At 41.8% G+C, this 17,200-nt stretch overlaps 2 protein-coding genes across 5 annotated transcripts; one reads left to right on the top strand and one right to left on the bottom strand.

The window, feature by feature from the left end:
* The first annotated feature begins 6 nt into the window (after window positions 1–6).
* On the top strand, window positions 7–6,160 carry Ccna2 (cyclin A2). Of its 2 annotated transcripts, none has more exons than XM_015479004.2 (8): window positions 7–394; window positions 970–1,213; window positions 2,111–2,223; window positions 2,379–2,602; window positions 3,251–3,458; window positions 4,226–4,339; window positions 4,691–4,824; window positions 5,206–6,160. In XM_015479004.2, the coding sequence occupies exons 1-8, from the start codon at window positions 188–190 to the stop codon at window positions 5,252–5,254; spliced, it is 1,293 nt and encodes a 430-aa protein (XP_015334490.1). In that variant the 5' UTR covers window positions 7–187; the 3' UTR covers window positions 5,255–6,160. The 2 variants fall into 2 exon arrangements, with proteins under 2 accessions (XP_015334490.1, XP_015334489.1); XM_015479003.2 differs by having other exon boundaries at window positions 7–400.
* Window positions 5,990–17,138, bottom strand: Exosc9 (exosome component 9). 3 transcript variants are annotated; one of them, XM_015479002.2, is made up of 12 exons: window positions 16,979–17,138; window positions 16,805–16,899; window positions 15,906–16,025; window positions 15,687–15,789; window positions 14,465–14,602; window positions 12,400–12,482; window positions 11,049–11,181; window positions 10,031–10,119; window positions 9,258–9,404; window positions 8,463–8,644; window positions 6,370–6,448; window positions 5,990–6,131 (listed from the first exon to the last, which is right to left on the bottom strand). In XM_015479002.2, exons 1-12 carry the CDS (start codon window positions 17,042–17,044, stop codon window positions 6,047–6,049), a joined length of 1,320 nt encoding a protein of 439 aa, XP_015334488.1. In that variant the 5' UTR covers window positions 17,045–17,138; the 3' UTR covers window positions 5,990–6,046. The 3 variants fall into 3 exon arrangements, with proteins under 3 accessions (XP_015334488.1, XP_048667944.1, XP_048667943.1); XM_048811987.1 differs by lacking the exon at window positions 16,805–16,899 and having other exon boundaries at window positions 16,979–17,104; XM_048811986.1 differs by lacking the exon at window positions 16,979–17,138 and having other exon boundaries at window positions 16,626–16,899.
* Window positions 17,139–17,200: the final 62 nt, after the last annotated feature.

Below are 17,200 nucleotides of genomic sequence, written 5' to 3'. Positions count from 1 at the left end.
TGCATCTCGGGCGTCCGCGCCTCCGCGCCGGGCCGCGCCGCGCCTGCTCCACCCTTGGCGATCCGCTGCGTCCTGCGCGGGTCCAAGCCGGTGAGCCGCGGCGGCCAGGCTGGCTGGGCCGCGGCGGACGGGCAAGCGCACGCTGCTTGGCGCGCGGGCTGACCGCCTCGCGCCCCCGGGATCCGCGATGTTGGGCAGCTCCGCGCCGCGGCCTGCGGCCCGCGAGACGGGCCCGGCACTGCCGGCGCTGCAGCAGACGGGGTTCCAGGAGGACCAGGAGAACATCAACCCGGAGAAGGCGCCCGCCCCGCAGCCGCGGACCCAGGCCGCGCTGGCTGTGCTGAAGGCCGCGAACCCGCGGTGTCCCGCGCCGCAGAAGCCCAAGACGCGCCGGGTAAAGGTGCAGGGGTCTGCAGGAGGGCGGCTGGGCGGGACTTGGGAGCGCCTCTCGGCTCTTTAGGGGCTGGGGTCCAGAGTCCACTCGGTCCCAGGTTTTCTGGTACGTGGGTTGCCGCTGCAGTAGCGTCTCCCATTATTCTTAGCATGCTCCCTAGTGGAAGCATCTTTCTGTAGATAATGGGGTCAGATCAAGCCCTACAGCGTGAATTGGCCTTCGCCCAGCTTCCAGCCTTCCTCTCCACTTTCAAGCCCCAGGCACTGCCAGGACCGGATCCCCCACCCCCACCCCCACCCGTCTGCTCTAGGAGTTACCTCCGTTTCGGGAAGGGGTCTGAAAAACATTTTGCTTTTGGTAAATTCCGCCATTTTAGCCGGATTTGCTCTGTTGCTCCACCCTGGGGTGAAAGTGGTGAATAAGTACTTTTTTCCTCTTTTCCTAAACTTATTTAGCCTGACACCCCATCCTTGAAGCCTTGGTTATTTTAACTCCACGTAGTTCTGATTAGTTACAAGGGGAAAAAGGTAAAACTCCATTGAATAAGCTCAAAGCCTGTTATTCTTTCCCTTTAGGTCGCACCTCTAAAGGATCTTCCCGTGAATGATGAGCATGTCACTGCTGTTCCTCCTTGGAAGGCAAACAGTAAACAGCCTGCATTCACCATTCATGTGGATGAAGCAGAGGAGGAGACTCAAAAGAGGCCATCTGAAAAAAGAACAGAGTGTGAGAATGTCCTGGCTTTTAGTACAGCTGCTACTTTACCTGGACCAAGAAAACCTCTGGTGCCTCTGGATTATCCGATGGATGGTAGTTTTGGTAAGTTTTAAGACACTCTATTTGTTATGATACACTGTATGGAAGTTTTGTATAACAGGCTTAGAGAAGATGGGATCTTCCTCTACTGTCACCCTGATACTTGACCTAGTGACCTACAAGACCTAGATCCTCATGCCCTTTTGTGAACTCTACCAACTTAATTTGCATACTGATTAAATAGACCTTGAATTCTTATTTGAATCTGATCCCATTTGATTGTTTCAGAGAATGGATTCCAGTTATATTCATAGCTTCACTTTTCAGATACCATTTCAGAGAGTGTTATTTGAAGACATAAATAGTTATAACTAACATTTTTTTCTGTAAAACCATTCTGAGTGATCATCTGCAAGTGATACTGTCCTTCTCTAAGTTAGTAGCTGTACCAAGTTAGTAGGGAAAACATGGCTGTTTTCCCTAACCCACAAAAATAGTAGCTGCTGTAGACAGCCCTGCTTATAGTTTTGTGCTGTTTCTTCACTTTCTGATAAAGTACTGATTCTAGCTGATGCCTAATTGTGCTCTGAAAATGTCTGGCTATGGGGTCTGAATTCTCTTAGGGAAAACCTTAGATACTATTCAAAACTTGGACAGTAAGTGCTCTCCTAATAGAATCACATACCATCTGCTCCCATCTCTCATGGAAGATGAATGATACTTTAATACTCAGTCTCCTGTTAGTGGCTTATCAACATTTGTCTCATTAATTGGAACCAATTCTAAATCTATGTAAACAGATACTAAAACTAGAGTAAAACATTCCAGGTACTTTGCCATGAGAAGTCCTTTTTAGTTGAATGAAATAAATGCCTTGGTATTATTAGACTCCTTATAGGGGTCATTTTTAGCTACTAAATCAAATGGAAGCAATTCATCTTGTCTTTTGAATTCTCTCAGAGTCGCCACACACTATGGATATATCAATTGTGTTAGAAGATGAAAAGCCAGTGAGTGTTAATGAAGTGCCCGACTACCACGAGGATATTCACACATACCTTAGGGAAATGGAGGTAAGGGCTGAGCCCACTCTGCACACTAGGTTCACTAAGAGCAGCTGAGTGGAGTGCAGAGGGGTCACTGTCTTTCCAGTGCTGCACTTCAGTTCACAGCACGCAGACCTCTGTTGATGGTGAATGGTCTAACACTACTGACTTTTCCTGGACAGGTCAAGTGTAAGCCTAGAGTGGGCTACATGAAGAAGCAGCCAGACATCACTAACAGTATGCGGGCTATCCTTGTGGACTGGCTGGTTGAAGTGGGAGAAGAATATAAACTACAGAATGAGACCCTGCACTTGGCTGTGAACTACATCGACAGGTTCCTCTCGTCCATGTCAGTGCTGAGAGGGAAACTTCAGCTTGTGGGCACAGCTGCCATGCTGCTAGCCTCGTAAGTCCACTGTTCCTTCCTGTCTGAGCCTCTCCTTTCCATACGGGGAATGAATGTGATCTCAGCTGTGACGTCCTTACATACACAGGCCAGAGTCAGAGTACTTTAGGGATGGCTGTGGTGTGGGAGCTGAGGGGACTGAGGATGAAATTGTTCTAATCTAGAACACTGGTCTTCGGAACTGGATTCCAGGATACCTCCAATGAACATGAAATATCATATTTTACAATGATTAGATTACCAAGCTTGAAAGTGTGGTTCCTTCCATAACAAAGTGCTTTTTGACATACAAATAATGTCTTCTACTAAGGCATGAAGATGGAATTTAAAAATGGAAACATCAAATGTCTGTTTACCTAAGTTTCTAGCTACCTTGTGAGCTCTGGCATTGGTCCTATCCTGGGAAATCTCATGTCTCTCACTCAGTTCTGTGCTGCACTGGGAGGAATATGTCACAAGTTCTCTTGGATTTGGGTCTTTTAGTAGTAGTTGAAGGTCTCTGCTAGAAACAATGGTCACGTATCCGTGAAAGTGCAGTTGGTAAAAAGTGGGTTTGGGGTCATTCTGTGTATTCTGCAAATGGGATTGCAGAGCTGGGAGGCTTGCTTCTCTTAAAAGGACTTACTATTTAAACTTTTTTCATTGTAGAAAGTTTGAAGAAATATACCCCCCAGAAGTAGCCGAGTTTGTGTACATCACCGATGATACCTATACCAAGAAACAGGTGCTGAGAATGGAGCACCTAGTTTTGAAAGTCCTTGCTTTTGACCTAGCTGCACCAACAGTAAATCAGTTTCTTACCCAATACTTTCTACATCAGCAGCCTGCAAACTGTAAGGTTGAAAGTTTAGCAATGGTAAGTTACTTATTATTTTGTTGGAGATTCCTATATAATAATTAGAGGTGAGCGTGAGTTTAATTCTACATACAAATGTAGAATTTGCTTTGCTCAAGAGATTTAGTATTCTGGGGACAGATTAATGTTGCAGTATGGAAAAAAGCCTACCATAGGTGAAAGACAGTACATGGTTGGCACTCCCTATCTCTAGGTTCTCCACTCATAAATTCAACCAATCATGGACTGAAAGTTGTCAGGGGAATATCAAACTGCATCTACACTGAACAAGTACAGACTTTTTTTTTCATTACTCTCTAAACAATAACTATATAAAGTTTACGTGAAGAATTACAAGTGACCTAGAGATGGTTTAAAGTATGCAGGAGGGTGTGTAAGCTTATACAAGTGCTAGACCATCCACATATGTGGGACATGAGCATCCACTGGTTTGGTGTGTTCAAGTGAATGGGTGGGTGCTGGAAGAGGATCATCAGCATGGACACCGAGGGACAGCTGTGTATTGGGAAAGCACTAAGGAGTAGTGGTTTGAGGACAAAGTGTGGGGAAAATGGTAGCCAGGAGCACTGTCTTTAGTTCTTAGAGGGGAATGCAGGATGAAAGTGGAGTGAGACACCATGATAGTGGGGTGTAAAGATGCGGCTATGTATTTTTTCCAGGGTTGTCACAGAGGCAGTATCAAAGACAAGAAAAAAAAATAGGTCAGAAGGAAAGGGTCTGAGGTTTGAATTCTAGAGCTCTAGGTCATCGAGTATTTGTCATTACAGTTCTTGGGAGAGTTGAGTTTGATAGATGCCGACCCGTACCTGAAGTACCTGCCATCAGTCGTTGCTGGAGCAGCCTTTCACTTAGCTCTCTACACTGTCACAGGCCAGAGCTGGGTGAGTATGACACTGCAGGCTGTCCCAGGCCCGGGTTGTCCAGGTGCTGTTATTTGGAAAACTATTCCAGTATGCGTACTGTTGAAGACGTCTTTCCTATTGAACATGTTACGGGAAAGGCTTAGTTGTGAACTTGGATTTGAAAGGTGTGCTTAGGATTTCAGGCCCCACGGAGGCTGCAGTTCATGGTGCTGGTGGGGAAAGTAGTGAGAAAGGATCAAGGCGTAGGAATGGCCTGAGAAAGTAGATGTGGGGTGGGTGGGTGGTGGTGAAGAGCCAGCTGACCACAGGCTCACTGTTTTCAGTGTCCCCTGTTAACGATGGCACTCTGGTTCCCTGCCCCTCCCGTAGCCTGAATCGCTGGTACAGAAGACCGGATACACCCTGGAAAGCCTCAAGCCCTGTCTCCTGGACCTCCACCAGACCTACCTCAGAGCCCCGCAGCATGCACAGCAGTCCATAAGGGAGAAGTACAAGCATTCGAAGTAAGAGCCGAGCACGTGTTTCCAGACTGTGACATTTTACTTTATCAAAGCATACATGGGGTTTGCCACAGCTTCTTTATGGAGCTCTTCTCAGGCTGTGGCTATCAGAGTGGACTACTTTCCTAGCATGAGCCAGGTCCTGGGTTCCATCCCCAGAACCGCCAAAACAAAACGGAAACCCTGATCTCTTGGAGCTTGGAGAAGGATGTAAATGATGCTTTGTCTTGCAGCTGGGGGTGAGGGGAGAGGAAGGGGGATCCGACAGCAATTCTAAAACAACCTAACCAGACAGACAGGAAGAACATTTCTGAGGGCCCAGCGCACACAGCACAGGTCTCCCTTGCCAGTGAATATTTACTAACAAGACTTTTTAATTTACAGGTATCATGGAGTTTCTCTCCTCAACCCACCAGAGACACTAAACGTGTAACGTGGAAGACTGCCTGTTTTCTAAGATGTAAATCCCTCAGAGTACATGGTGTACAGTTTTTATCTTGGGTTGTCATTTCACAATCATTTATGAACATAGAAGTTATGGTCAAGGACAAATTATGGTATCTATTACTTTTTTTAATGGTTTTAATTTGTATATCTTTTGTACATGTATCTATCCTAGATATTTGGCTAATTTTAAGTGGTTTTGTTAAAGTATTAATGATGCCAGCTGTCAGGATAATAATAAATCGACTTGGAAATCTTTGACTTAGTTAATTGGAGGTTTAAATATGACTTGATCCAGATTCTCTTGGAAAAGACAATTTGTTTGTAGTTTGTTGTGCAGTGGGGAGTGAGGAGCCTTCCTCTTAAAAGTCATTTTAGGAAAACACCCTGAAAAATCCTGGCACTCATTTCCTCAACAACTGGACTAGTGTGCTGACGGTCACCAACTAAACACGCCTGGACTAAACTGCCTGCTCGCACAGTGAGACCCTCAGACTCAGCTCTGTGTAAACACCCTGCAGCAGCCTCTGAAAGTGATTTTTTTTTGATTCCTCATCAACTTCTAGACTCTACCCAGGCCACAGAAGAGGTTGAAAATGGTTTGGGAAGCTTTTTGCGCATATGAACAGTCAAAAATCACTTTAGAGGTTCGTTTTAAAGCTGACATTAAAAAAAAAATCAGGCTTTATATTGGAATTATGAATAAAAAAAATACCCAGAGTAGTTTGTACTGAATAAATTATCCTTTTAATAGCTATATATGCAAATATACAACTTATTGTTAGTTAACAATTCTCTTCTTTTTTCTTTTTCTTGCTGGCTTTTTACTTGGTGCTTTTTCTTGTTTTGCACTGACGATCTGTGTTCTGTGAATAAAGTAACAGTTCACTGATGACATGCTTGTTGAATTTTGGATCATTAAATTAGGGCTTCATTGTTTTTCTAGTAGGATATGAAATGTGGTAGCTGTGAGAGTAAAAACTTTGAAAGTCATCTCACGTCTACAGAACTGGGCACTGACTTCTTATAACCAGAGTGAATGAACAGGAATGAAAAAGGGGAAGATAGCACAGAACTAGAGGGCAATAAAGTGGAAATTTGTACCTTATTTTCTTTGGATTCTTGTCTGGTTCTAAAATGATCATTTCTTCTTCTTCACTGTCTGAGAGCACTATAGGGGCATCTTGAAGAAAATACCATGGAAAGCAATATAAGTAATCTCCTGAAAATTCCCATGAATTTATGTGTGATTCCAAACTCCATTCCACACTGAGACCCCCCCAGCTGCTTTCTGGGGTTTACAGATCCATAAACTTTGTTCTTCCCAAATCTTTCTCTCTCAAGTCGTTCCTTAGAGCTCAGAAAAACTCCTCTAACAATTCTCATTTCCTTTAGTTGTGTTTGTAAAGGCTGAACACACAGGAGTATTCAGGGGGAATCTATGCAGCATCTATCAGATCTCATCTGCAGATGACCTGCAGTCAGGACTCTAGCTAAGCTGTTGGTGCTGCTCTAGGTAAGAAGGGACAAGGTCCACCTTAGCAGCTGCTGTTGTCTTCCATTATAAACAGAAGCAGAACTGTTGGGTCAAAAGGCACATTCCAAGATTTCTTTTTTTTTTTTAACCAAATCCATCCAGAAATACTGTTCCAATTCCTCTAAGAAGTGGAAATGATAAAACATTTCTCATTGAACCTTGTAGATACTGCTATTTAATACTGCCTAATCAGTAGCCAAAATATATTATTACTTTTTTCTTTGAATTTATTTCTTTCATTATTACAAGGACTGACCATTAAAAATGTTAATGGACCATTTTCTTTTGCCTATTTTTATCCACAGCATTAATAATGAAGACACGTTATACACATACAAGTCAACCCTTTTCCTCATTGGTTGATTGCCTATTAATTCTTCATAGTTTTAGTTCGCACCTGCTTTGTTCACATCCTTTGGGAATATTGACTCCATCCTCCCAGTTTCATTATTTAATTGAAAATATTAGTCTTCGAACCAGAAATAAAATGTCGAACTATTAACTTTATGAAGTATAAGTGCAAGGACACCAGCACTGGAAGGAGGTAAGGAAAGGCAGCCAGAGTCCTCAATGAGAGAATGGCTAGGCTGCTGGGTACATGCAGTGGTGCTGGATTTGTGCAGCATTTAAAAAGGAGCAGCTACATACGTGACTGCATGACCAAAATGAGAAATTATACCCCATCTGATTCAAATATATGATATGTCAAGATTATTGTACTGTCAAGTGTAACTAATTAAAACAATTAAAAAAAAAAAAAAAGGAGCTACATAGGTTGATGTGGAAATCCTTGTGAACACGAGTCCTGGGGTAAACAGCTTATTCCATTGGTAAATAGCTACCTGAATAACACCAAACAGAAACAGCCCCTGGGAAAGCTGTGTAAGTTCTCACCGAGAGTTTTCTCTTCACCCATTTACCAGAACTTTTACCAAGAAAAGCAATTCCTGATCTTAAATGGGCCAGGCAGAATTTCGTATTCATAAAAGCAAAAGGATCCATAGGCAAAAATAAACGTCTTCATTTCCTCAGCTTTTAGAATGCAAGGTACACATACGATGGACAGTATTTCAGGCATTTCTAGAAATTTTGTGTCCTTTAATTCTCCACTAATACGGCAGCCACTAGCCACATATGGTATTTAATTTTATGTTAGCTATAATTACATTTAAATTCAGTCCCTCAGACAAACCCATTTCAAATGTTTAGTAGTAAGCCACAAGGGGCTGGTGGCTTCTATACAGATGCAGAGTTACTGCTTCTTGTAGAAAGTTTGTACTACATGATGTAAGATAAGTTTTTTTGAGTCTAAAAACTAGAAAACTCATTTAAACCCTTTAAACTGGCCCAGATACGAGTACAAAAAAAATTTTAATTAAAAATGTTGCTGTAACTTTATATGCTAAAAAGTCTACCACTACACAAAAATAAACATTCTTTAAAAAAAGAATTGATGTTAATGTTGCAATTAGTCCCATTTGGTTGAAATTTAAATCACAAAATATTTAGCCCCTCCAAGAAAGGGTCACATACCCCACGTGTAGCTGCTCTATATTCTCCACAGATCTCTACAGACTATCTGTGTTACATAGCTGCACACAGGTCAGGCACACGCTTCTGGAGACAGGTATCTACAATACTCCTGAGCAGCATCACTTACCTTGGCTTCCAATATTGGAAACCTCTGCTGTGTCCATCTTCACGTCATCAGGAAGGACAGCCTCGTCACTGCCACCTTCGTCCTCACCTTCCTTCTCAGAGTCTTCAAGCACACCCCAGGTGTTCTCTACTCCCTCTCCGATCTGGGCAGTTCCGGGAGTCCACAACACAGGTTTGGCAATGCTTCACAAGTTAAGAAAACTGAAGAGCAAAAGTACTGCTACTTGAACTGATGGAAAAAGTCGTATCTTGTAAGATTTATTCAATGATTTCTCAAATTCTCATGGAAAAGAATACAGCTGTAGTATGGAGAGCTGAACAATGAAAAATATATAACTCAGGATTTTATGGACACCAGTGGTAAGAGAAATAAAAGACAGTTGTAAATTTAGTAAACAAATATTTTTAAGAATAAAGTGTAATAGTGTATAAGGAAGGTAACCTGACCATGCCATTGATACTAAATAACAAATTTTCAAAGGAAAATGAAAATACTATAAAAATATTTTTGGGCAGTGTTAGGGATGGGCCTTGCACATGGCTAAGCAAGTGCTCTACCACTGAAACACACCTCCAGTCCCTAAAATGGGTCTCACAATTGAGAATTTTCTGGTTCCTGCAGAGTAACCAAAGAGAAGCTAGATGTTAAATTGTCGACTTCATATGACTCATATTACTTTCTTAAGTTTTTTCTCTAACAGCATTTCAGAAAAGAAATGTCAGTATGCATACACAACATCAGTAAAGCCAACAGTGCTATCCATCCTGTTATGCACAAACCACACAACAAAGATACACTTCTGGAGGAGGCTCAGCTTCAGCGATGATCTCTTCTGCTTTCTCCTCTACATCTGAGGTATCGATGGGGGCCTTTTCCATTTTAAATGCTGTGATTCTTTGATTTGCTATAGACTCTGCAAAGCCAAACTTTCCACCTTCTTTCCTGTATGTGGGTTTTTGTTGTGGGTGGGTGGACGGAGAATGATAAAGACAGATGAAAGAAAAAAACAGAGAAGAAAAAGTATTTTATCCTTCAGTGGTGAGAAATATTGGAATAGTCTATTTTACTAACATGCCTGTCAAGGAAATAACAACAAATTCCCATAATTATCATTTATGGAATCGTGTACCAGGCATGTGCTAGGTGCTTACAGTGCATTCTCTGATCCTCAATCAGCCCTACCAAGAAGGCATTAGCCTCACATATGGTACAAAAGAGACTGAAGTCCTAAATTACATATCTTGGTAAGGTAACACAGTAAGAAGTAGAGATGGGAATCAACCTATTTGTGTTCTTTCCATTAACTGAGTTACCACATTGTTTTTCCCCTAAGAAAATGTGAATTTTTAAAGAAAAATCTTACGGATTTTCAATACAAGTAATGTTTAAAAACAGGAAGAAAATATAATAGAATTTAATCAACTTTCAAAAACACAAGTAGTATATTCAATTAAGGTTAACAAATAAGGACAGATCAAGTGTGATAATTATATTGTTGACTTTGAACAAGAAAGGCCCAGAAATATGTATTAAAAAGACCATTTAGTTCTGAAAAAGTTAAAACTTACCTAACTTTTTGGTCATTCTCCAGAGCTTTCTGTATTAGCTCTGTAATTTCTGCTACTTTCACACCAGCTATTTTACTGCATCTCAAAACCTATTTGTAAAAGTGAATTCTGTTAAAGACAACAAACCATATGGCTTTAAAACTACAATCATGAAATTAGCCTCTCTATTTTTATAATTTAAGCTTTTCCAAATATGAAAATGATGTATTGTTAACACAAGTCAAGGCAAGATGAAGAGCTGTTAACATCTGAAGAACTACTGCATTAACAGGACAGACTTTCTTACATGACAGTCTGACACTACAGGAAAGGCCTGCTCAGGTTTGCACCTTCCCATAAGTGATCCACAGAAACAGGAGCCTGACTATGGCGCTAGTAAGAACGCCAGCCATGAGGACAACAGAAACCAGTGTCTACTGAGCACCTAGTGTATGCTGGACATTGCTACATACCTACATCTATTTACCCTCTCATCCTATTTTACACACACACACAAAACAGGCCCAAAGACTCAGCATCATTTGCCCAGAGTTAGTGCACAGCGGAGCTGGATGGGAAGCCCAGCAGCGCCCCTGCTCTCCTCTACTTATTCCACAGGTCCCACAGCAGCACTCTGCTTTCTATGAGTCTCCATGTGAGTCTCGCATGTGGCTGGGTTTGAGAATCACTCTAGTGGTAGCCAAATTCTACAAGTAAGACTATCGTCCTACCTCATTTCTACCTTTTGCCATTAAAAAAAAAAAAAAAAAAAGACATGTATCTTTCTTCACTGAAAGAAAAAAAGTGTTCCTCTAGTTGGAAGGGTCAGGCTCAGGATGGTTACATGTGGGAACAGCCAGAGACAAGAACACCTCAGTGTCCACTGTCAACAGAATGTAACAACTGTACTGAAACCTGATTCCCGCACATCCTAGGATCAATCAATTAAGTACTCTCACTGGATTTTGGTTAAAAGACAAGAAAAAGCTTCTAAAAAGAAGAGACCTATTCTTAAAGGCACATTAGTCAAAGCACTAACTTGATCTTTCAGTAGCATTATCCCACCACTGGACTGGATGGTACAAATCTCTCGATGCTTATTCATGGCAATCACCAGCAAGCCATCCATTACCCGTTCTTCTCGTTCATTAGGATCCACCAAGAGATACATTCTGAAATGAATATTAAATGATCCTGAACAAATCCTGAGGCTAAATATTTGTCATTTTTAGGGTATGGAATTTTTTTTTAAAGACAGCATCAATGAAGTCAACAGTAAAGTTGCCTAAGCCTGTGGGTATGAGTCAATTTAATGAAACAGGAGTCAAGAATATGTTTTTGTAAACAAAAATGCTTAAGTGGCTATTTCTTGCTATTTCAGTGAAATCACATCTTAAACATCACATAATCCAAACCTAATGCTATCTCTTATTAAATGACTTCTGGCTCATTAATAAGAACCTGGATACCATTAAATTAGTTAACGTTGCCCCAACATCCTGTTCTAGATTCTGCTAATGGTACAGGAAAAGCAGTAGCGTTTGCACCATCCAATACAGCAGTCAGTAGTCATATGGGATTAATAAGCCCTTGCAATGTGACTGGTCCAAACTGGGTATGTAAAACACTAGATTTCAAAGATTAAATGGAAATTTAAAAATGTAAAATTTTCATGAGTAGTTATAAATATATTGAGTATAATAAAATGAAAATATTTTACATATTTTAGGTTAAGTAAAGTATATAAAAATTCTCTTTCTACCTCTTTAATGTGATCTTGAGAAAATTTTAAATTATTTATATAGCTGGCATTTTATTTCTATTAGACATTACTGGTCCATTTCCCTATAATAAAATTCCACATAACAATGGCTAAAGTTGAGACCTTCTAATTCTTATGCACAACACTGTTAATACATATTTTTATAGCTCTCCCTTTTTTCTGAAGAATTAAGACTCAAGCTTTCACTGAAAAGTACCATCCCATGAACCTAAGAGACACCACGTTTTCTGTTAGAGGATTTAGCAACACATTGAATAGACTGCTGGAAAGCCAAAGGAAACTAGATTTTCTCTTTGTCGTGAATCAATCTCCCTTGTGATTTGCTCCCAGAACTAACACAGCTCCAAAATCCACCGTAATTCTTAACTTCAAGAAAGGCAAAGTACTACTGTGCCAGGGTAAATTCATCAAATTCTAAGTATACTACAAAAAGAAAAATACCGGGAAGCGTAATGATGGAATTGTTTTGTTATTTCTATGAGAAAGGTCTTTGCCAACTAGTACCCTCAGGAGGAAATACGAGGTGCTACAATATCAACAAGGGTCACTCATCTGCCCTACACACTTGTGTGCTTATGATTTCTGCCCATGTCAGGGCACGACTTACCCTTGCCGGAAGAAGGCAAAACTGACACAAATGGGCATGTGGTGTATGCTCAATGGTACAGGATCACGCTCTTCAGGTGCATACTGTTTCAGAAGAAGAGGTTCAATAATCATACTTAAGTTCTCAACATACAAAATACCACCTTGGGAATCAAGTAGTAAAAAATAAAATTCCTTCTAAATTTTGGTGAGTACCTAAATCACTTCTTTTACAATCATTTGTTTGACTTGGCCACTCAGATTCCTTAAAATTATAAAAAATTATATGCATTTTTCAAAACCCTAATTGAGGTATAACTTACATCCCATAAAATCTACTTCTTGTAAGTATGATCCATTTTTCCATTTTTAGCAAGGGTATAAGTATGCACCACCACTGCCTTCCCACTGTGTATTTCCATTACCACACAAAATCCTTAAGGTCCTTTACTAGTCAATTCTCTCACCTCCACTCAAGCAACCACTGGCTGATTTGCTGTCTGACCCACTGGCCTCTGCTCTGTATTCTATACAGACGAATCCAGTGATCTGCAGTCTCCACGCCTGGCTTCTTTCAACTTGGCATGTTTCACCCACCCTGCAGCAGTTATCAGCAGTGGACCCCAGGTGGATGAAACACACCAAGTTCTCCCTTGTATCAGTGTACCCTGTGTTTGTCCATTTACCAGCTAGTGAACCTATGGGCTATTTCTTGTTCATGGCTATTAAATGAATGCTATGAACATTTGCATACATCTCTCAGGCACACACGCTCTTTTCCTCCTAGAGATCCCTAGGCATACAATTGCTACAAAAAATTTTCCATAGTTCTAAGCCATTCAACTTATTTTAATATTATAAGGTCAAATGTGCTAAAAGATGTACACATTAGAGGAGTATTTTATTCTTCCATTGTTATTTTTCTGAATACAGAATGTTGTTTACATTTAACATTTTGAGAAACTGCCAAACTTTTCCAACACATCCATATCATTTTACATGCCCAACAGTAACAACACATAATCTTACAAGTGATTTATTTTTCAAGTTTACTAACTGGCCTCTACTTTTTCTTTTTTTTTTTTTTACTTTCTATAACCACCCACCTTCTCTAAAGGAACATTTTCTCTAATGTTAATAAACTCTACCTCTAAGTCTATAAAGAGAATGCTCCAAACTAGTTTTAGATTGTTTGGAAAAATTGGGCACCTGATGTTTCCTTTTGGAACTTCCAGGCTCAAACTATGACTGCAGTGAATTTTCATTATTGTAGTATGTAATTTATATAAATCAAACTGAGCTGGGTGCAGTGGCACACACCTGTAATCGCAGTGGCTCAGAAGCTGAGACAAGAGGATCTCAGAGTTCAAAGCCACCAGCCTCAGCAACAGTAAGGCACTAAGCAATTCAGTGAGACCCTGTCTCTAAATAAATGCAAAACAGGGCTAGGGATGTGGCTCAGTGGTCAAGCCCCTGAGTTTGATTCCCAATACCCAAAACGAAACAAAAAACTGACATAGCACAAAAGTCAGGCACAAAGATCAGTGGTTTTCAAAATGTGGTCCCCAGACCTGCAGCATCAGTATCAGAAGTGCAAATTCTCACCTCAGTCCTACTCTGGAAGTGGAGCCTAGCAGTGTATTTAACAAGCCTCTCCAGGTGTTTCGGATGGACTCCTGCCATCTACTTTGCTTAATGAACAGAAGTCCTAGAGAGAGGTTAATCTGTAGTCCCTCAGTCCTGTTCAGTTTCTGCATGCCTCTCACAGGATAAGCACTTCAGTGCTGAGAACTATGGATTTTTCACATGTGACTCCCTAAACATGGGTAACCATTTCATCTAATGTTCAATCCAAAGAAGTAGTTATTGCATTCTCTTCTGGAAAACCAAGCTCAAGGTTACATTCATATTGACAGACATCTAGATAAGGAAAATTCTGACCATATATACTTTTGCCTTATATATATTTCACAACCTATGGAATTGCCATCTACAACATGACTTTACTTAAAGTAAGTTGTCTGCACATCGAGAATACCCGTTCATCCATAGGGAGGGAGGGTCTGGCGCAAATCACGGCCGCTTACCAGGGTTACTTCATCTCCTTGGACAGAGACATCAGGCCTTCGGAAGTGACACAAGGCCACAATTGCCGCAATGCTGGCAGCATCGATGATGTTTCCATCATGATTTAGTAAATGTAGGTCCACACGTATCTGCCAGACCTAAAGCAAGTTTACAATAAAAACAAACCTAACTAAACGAAACCAGTGGTTATTTACCAGTAACACTGTGTTCAATTTTCTTCCTTCCAATTAATTCTTCTATTTTATCAATAAAAATGCAGAAAAATTTAAACCCTCCCCCCCAAAAAGCAGATCTGAAATACTAACAGTTTACCTTTCTATATGAATCATTAGACAAAAGTAAACTACATATTCTAAGTAAAAGGAATCATCCCAGCATTTATACCTGAGATTTTCCTAACTCCAAAACTATGGTTTTATTTTAGCTGCTAACTTACAAATCTCAAAATGTTAGGTTTTAAATGATAATATGAGTACCTTAAAAGAAATGCAAATTAAAGTGTCACATTCAGCCACAAGTGATGTGACTTCTTTGGAATAAAAAATGTAACAAGACACCCTTATCAAAATAAAGTTCTCATACTCTCACACAATACAAGTTTTTGAATAAAATTTCCAGTGTAAGCCCTGCTTATGACTCACTAGGCAGCCCATGTAAATCAATGAACCTATCCACATGAAGGAGCAATATGTTCTTTATTCATAAAAAAGGAAAACACTACCTCCTCCTATCAAGTCACCCAAAGTAAATGACAGCTTATAAGAAAGAGCCACAAGTTCTGTGAATAAAACATTTTTATACAAATCCAAGTTGCTATTTTAACCCTTTTAAGATATTTTCTTATGCCTTAAGAAAGAGATGGCAAAAAATTCTAAGGGCAGCACCTGGGAAAACTTGAAGTGATATGAACCAGTATAAAACTAAACACCGTCATGGTAGTGCATGCCTGTAATCTCAGTGACTAGGGAGGCTGAAGCAGGAGGGTCTCAAATCAAGGCCAGCCTGGGCAACTCAGTGAGACCCTCAACAACTTAGAGAGATGCTGTCTCCAAATAAAAAGCAAAAAGGGCTGAGAATGTAGCACCCTGGGTTTAATCTCCAATACAAAAACAAATTTTAAAAAAACCACCTAAATTAACCAAAGCTCTAAGAATGAAAGCATAGATCTAGAAACCAATGAATCAACAACAACCATACTAAGATTAAGAATTCATTCCTCACCTTTTCACCAGCAACAACACAAAGAGATTCAGTGTCTATACACTTTGAATTTCTTAGACATCTTTCCAAAAGTCGGTTCAACTTCACCAAGAGATCTGACTGCCTATGAAAACAGGAATGGGCTAATGTCATGAAATGTAACACCAGGCATTAAAACAACAGGTTACAGCTGTCAGGTTCTTCTATGACCAAAGCAACTCCAGATAAAGATGTAAATACCTGCCAGGTTCGAATGCTGGAGCAGCCATCTGAGAGAGTTCAAGGTTAAAAAAAAGAATACCTTCTGTTGCCCGATTGAGTTTTGGAGAAACAAGTTCACAGGAAACCTGTCCAAGAACTCTGCAGAGATATAGGTACAAAGATGTTAACTAAATATATTTCCTTTCTTATCAAAAAAGTAAGAAATAAAACAATTTAAATTTTACTCTCAATATGTCAAATGGACATGAGATAAGGATTACATATAAAACATACTAACAGAATACATGCAGAGATAAAAAATATTAATATGCCTAAGAAGATAACAGAAAAGTAACTGATCACAGTATTTACTATTCCACAGATGCAGAGGAAAATGAAGGACTTTTAACCCTGTTTTCTAAAAGAAATACTGATACAAGATGGCAAGAAAACTTGAGCTTTCCCAGGCTACTAGGACCTAATGTCCTCACAACTTTCGAATTCTTATTTCACTCAGGAAAAAGGAAAGCGGGCCTGTGGCCCACAAGTGCTCACAAGGGGCACACAGGGGCGGGGCGCGCAGGAGCAGGTGCACAGGGGGCGGGGGACGGCGCGCACAGGGGCGGGGCACGGGGCGGGGCACGGGGCGGGACGCGCAGGGCAGGTGCACAGGGGCGGGGCGCACAGGCCAGGTGCCCGGCGCCCGGCGCTGGCGACGGTCCACAGGACGCTTGCCGGTCAGAGCTTCGTGGTACTCACGCAGCCGACACCCGCTCCTGATGGCAGCCCACGTGTGGCCCCAGAACCCGAGCTCTGCGCTCCGGAACACCCTCACTTTGGACCTCTACACAAAGTGGTGTGCAGACTTCAGGGCTGCTTCGTAAACCCCGGCCGAGCGAGGTCGCCCCGGCTCAGCGCCGCCTTCGTCCCGCGGTTACCTCGTCTTCCCGAGCTCCACCACGCAGCACCCGTAGTCCGTCCCGAAGGAGACCCGGATGCTCCTGTAGTCGTAGGTCTGCCTGCCGTCCAGCCGCTGCAAGCACAACGTGCGGTCACGCGCCCGCGCGCTCGGGGCAGCGGCGTCCGGCCCGCCCGCCCCGCGGGCCGCCTACCTTCTTTTCCTCGATGGCGCGGAGGAGGAAGCGGCGCTCGCAGTTTGAGAGCGGTGTCTCCTTCATGGTGTCAGGCCGCGGGTCCCACGCGGACCGGAGTCCGAGGAGAAACGGCCCGCGCTTCCACGTGCGGCGCGCAAGACAGGCGTCACGCCGCGCGTCGGCGGGCTGACGTCACCGCCATGCGACGGCCGCCAGTGCGCAGACTCAGAGCGAGGTGGG

Source organism: Marmota marmota, unplaced genomic scaffold (genome assembly GCF_001458135.2).
Source record: "Marmota marmota marmota unplaced genomic scaffold, marMar, whole genome shotgun sequence".
Taxonomy (NCBI): Eukaryota; Metazoa; Chordata; class Mammalia; order Rodentia; family Sciuridae; genus Marmota; species Marmota marmota.
This window is presented reverse-complemented; position numbering and strand designations above follow the sequence as displayed.

Coding starts and splice junctions, on each gene's coding strand:
- Ccna2 (XM_015479003.2), top strand. CDS start 188: ATGTTGGGCAGCTCCGCGCCGCGGCCTGCGGCCCGCGAGACGGGCCCG. Junction 2,224..2,378: donor CATACCTTAGGGAAATGGAG/GTAAGGGCTGAG, acceptor TTTCCTGGACAG/GTCAAGTGTAAGCCTAGAGT. Junction 4,825..5,205: donor GAGAAGTACAAGCATTCGAA/GTAAGAGCCGAG, acceptor TTTAATTTACAG/GTATCATGGAGTTTCTCTCC.
- Exosc9 (XM_015479002.2), bottom strand. CDS start 17,044: ATGAAGGAGACACCGCTCTCAAACTGCGAGCGCCGCTTCCTCCTCCGC. Junction 9,405..10,030: donor GAGAATGACCAAAAAGTTAG/GTAAGTTTTAAC, acceptor ACCCACATACAG/GAAAGAAGGTGGAAAGTTTG. Junction 6,449..8,462: donor TTCCAATATTGGAAGCCAAG/GTAAGTGATGCT, acceptor ATTTTCTTCAAG/ATGCCCCTATAGTGCTCTCA.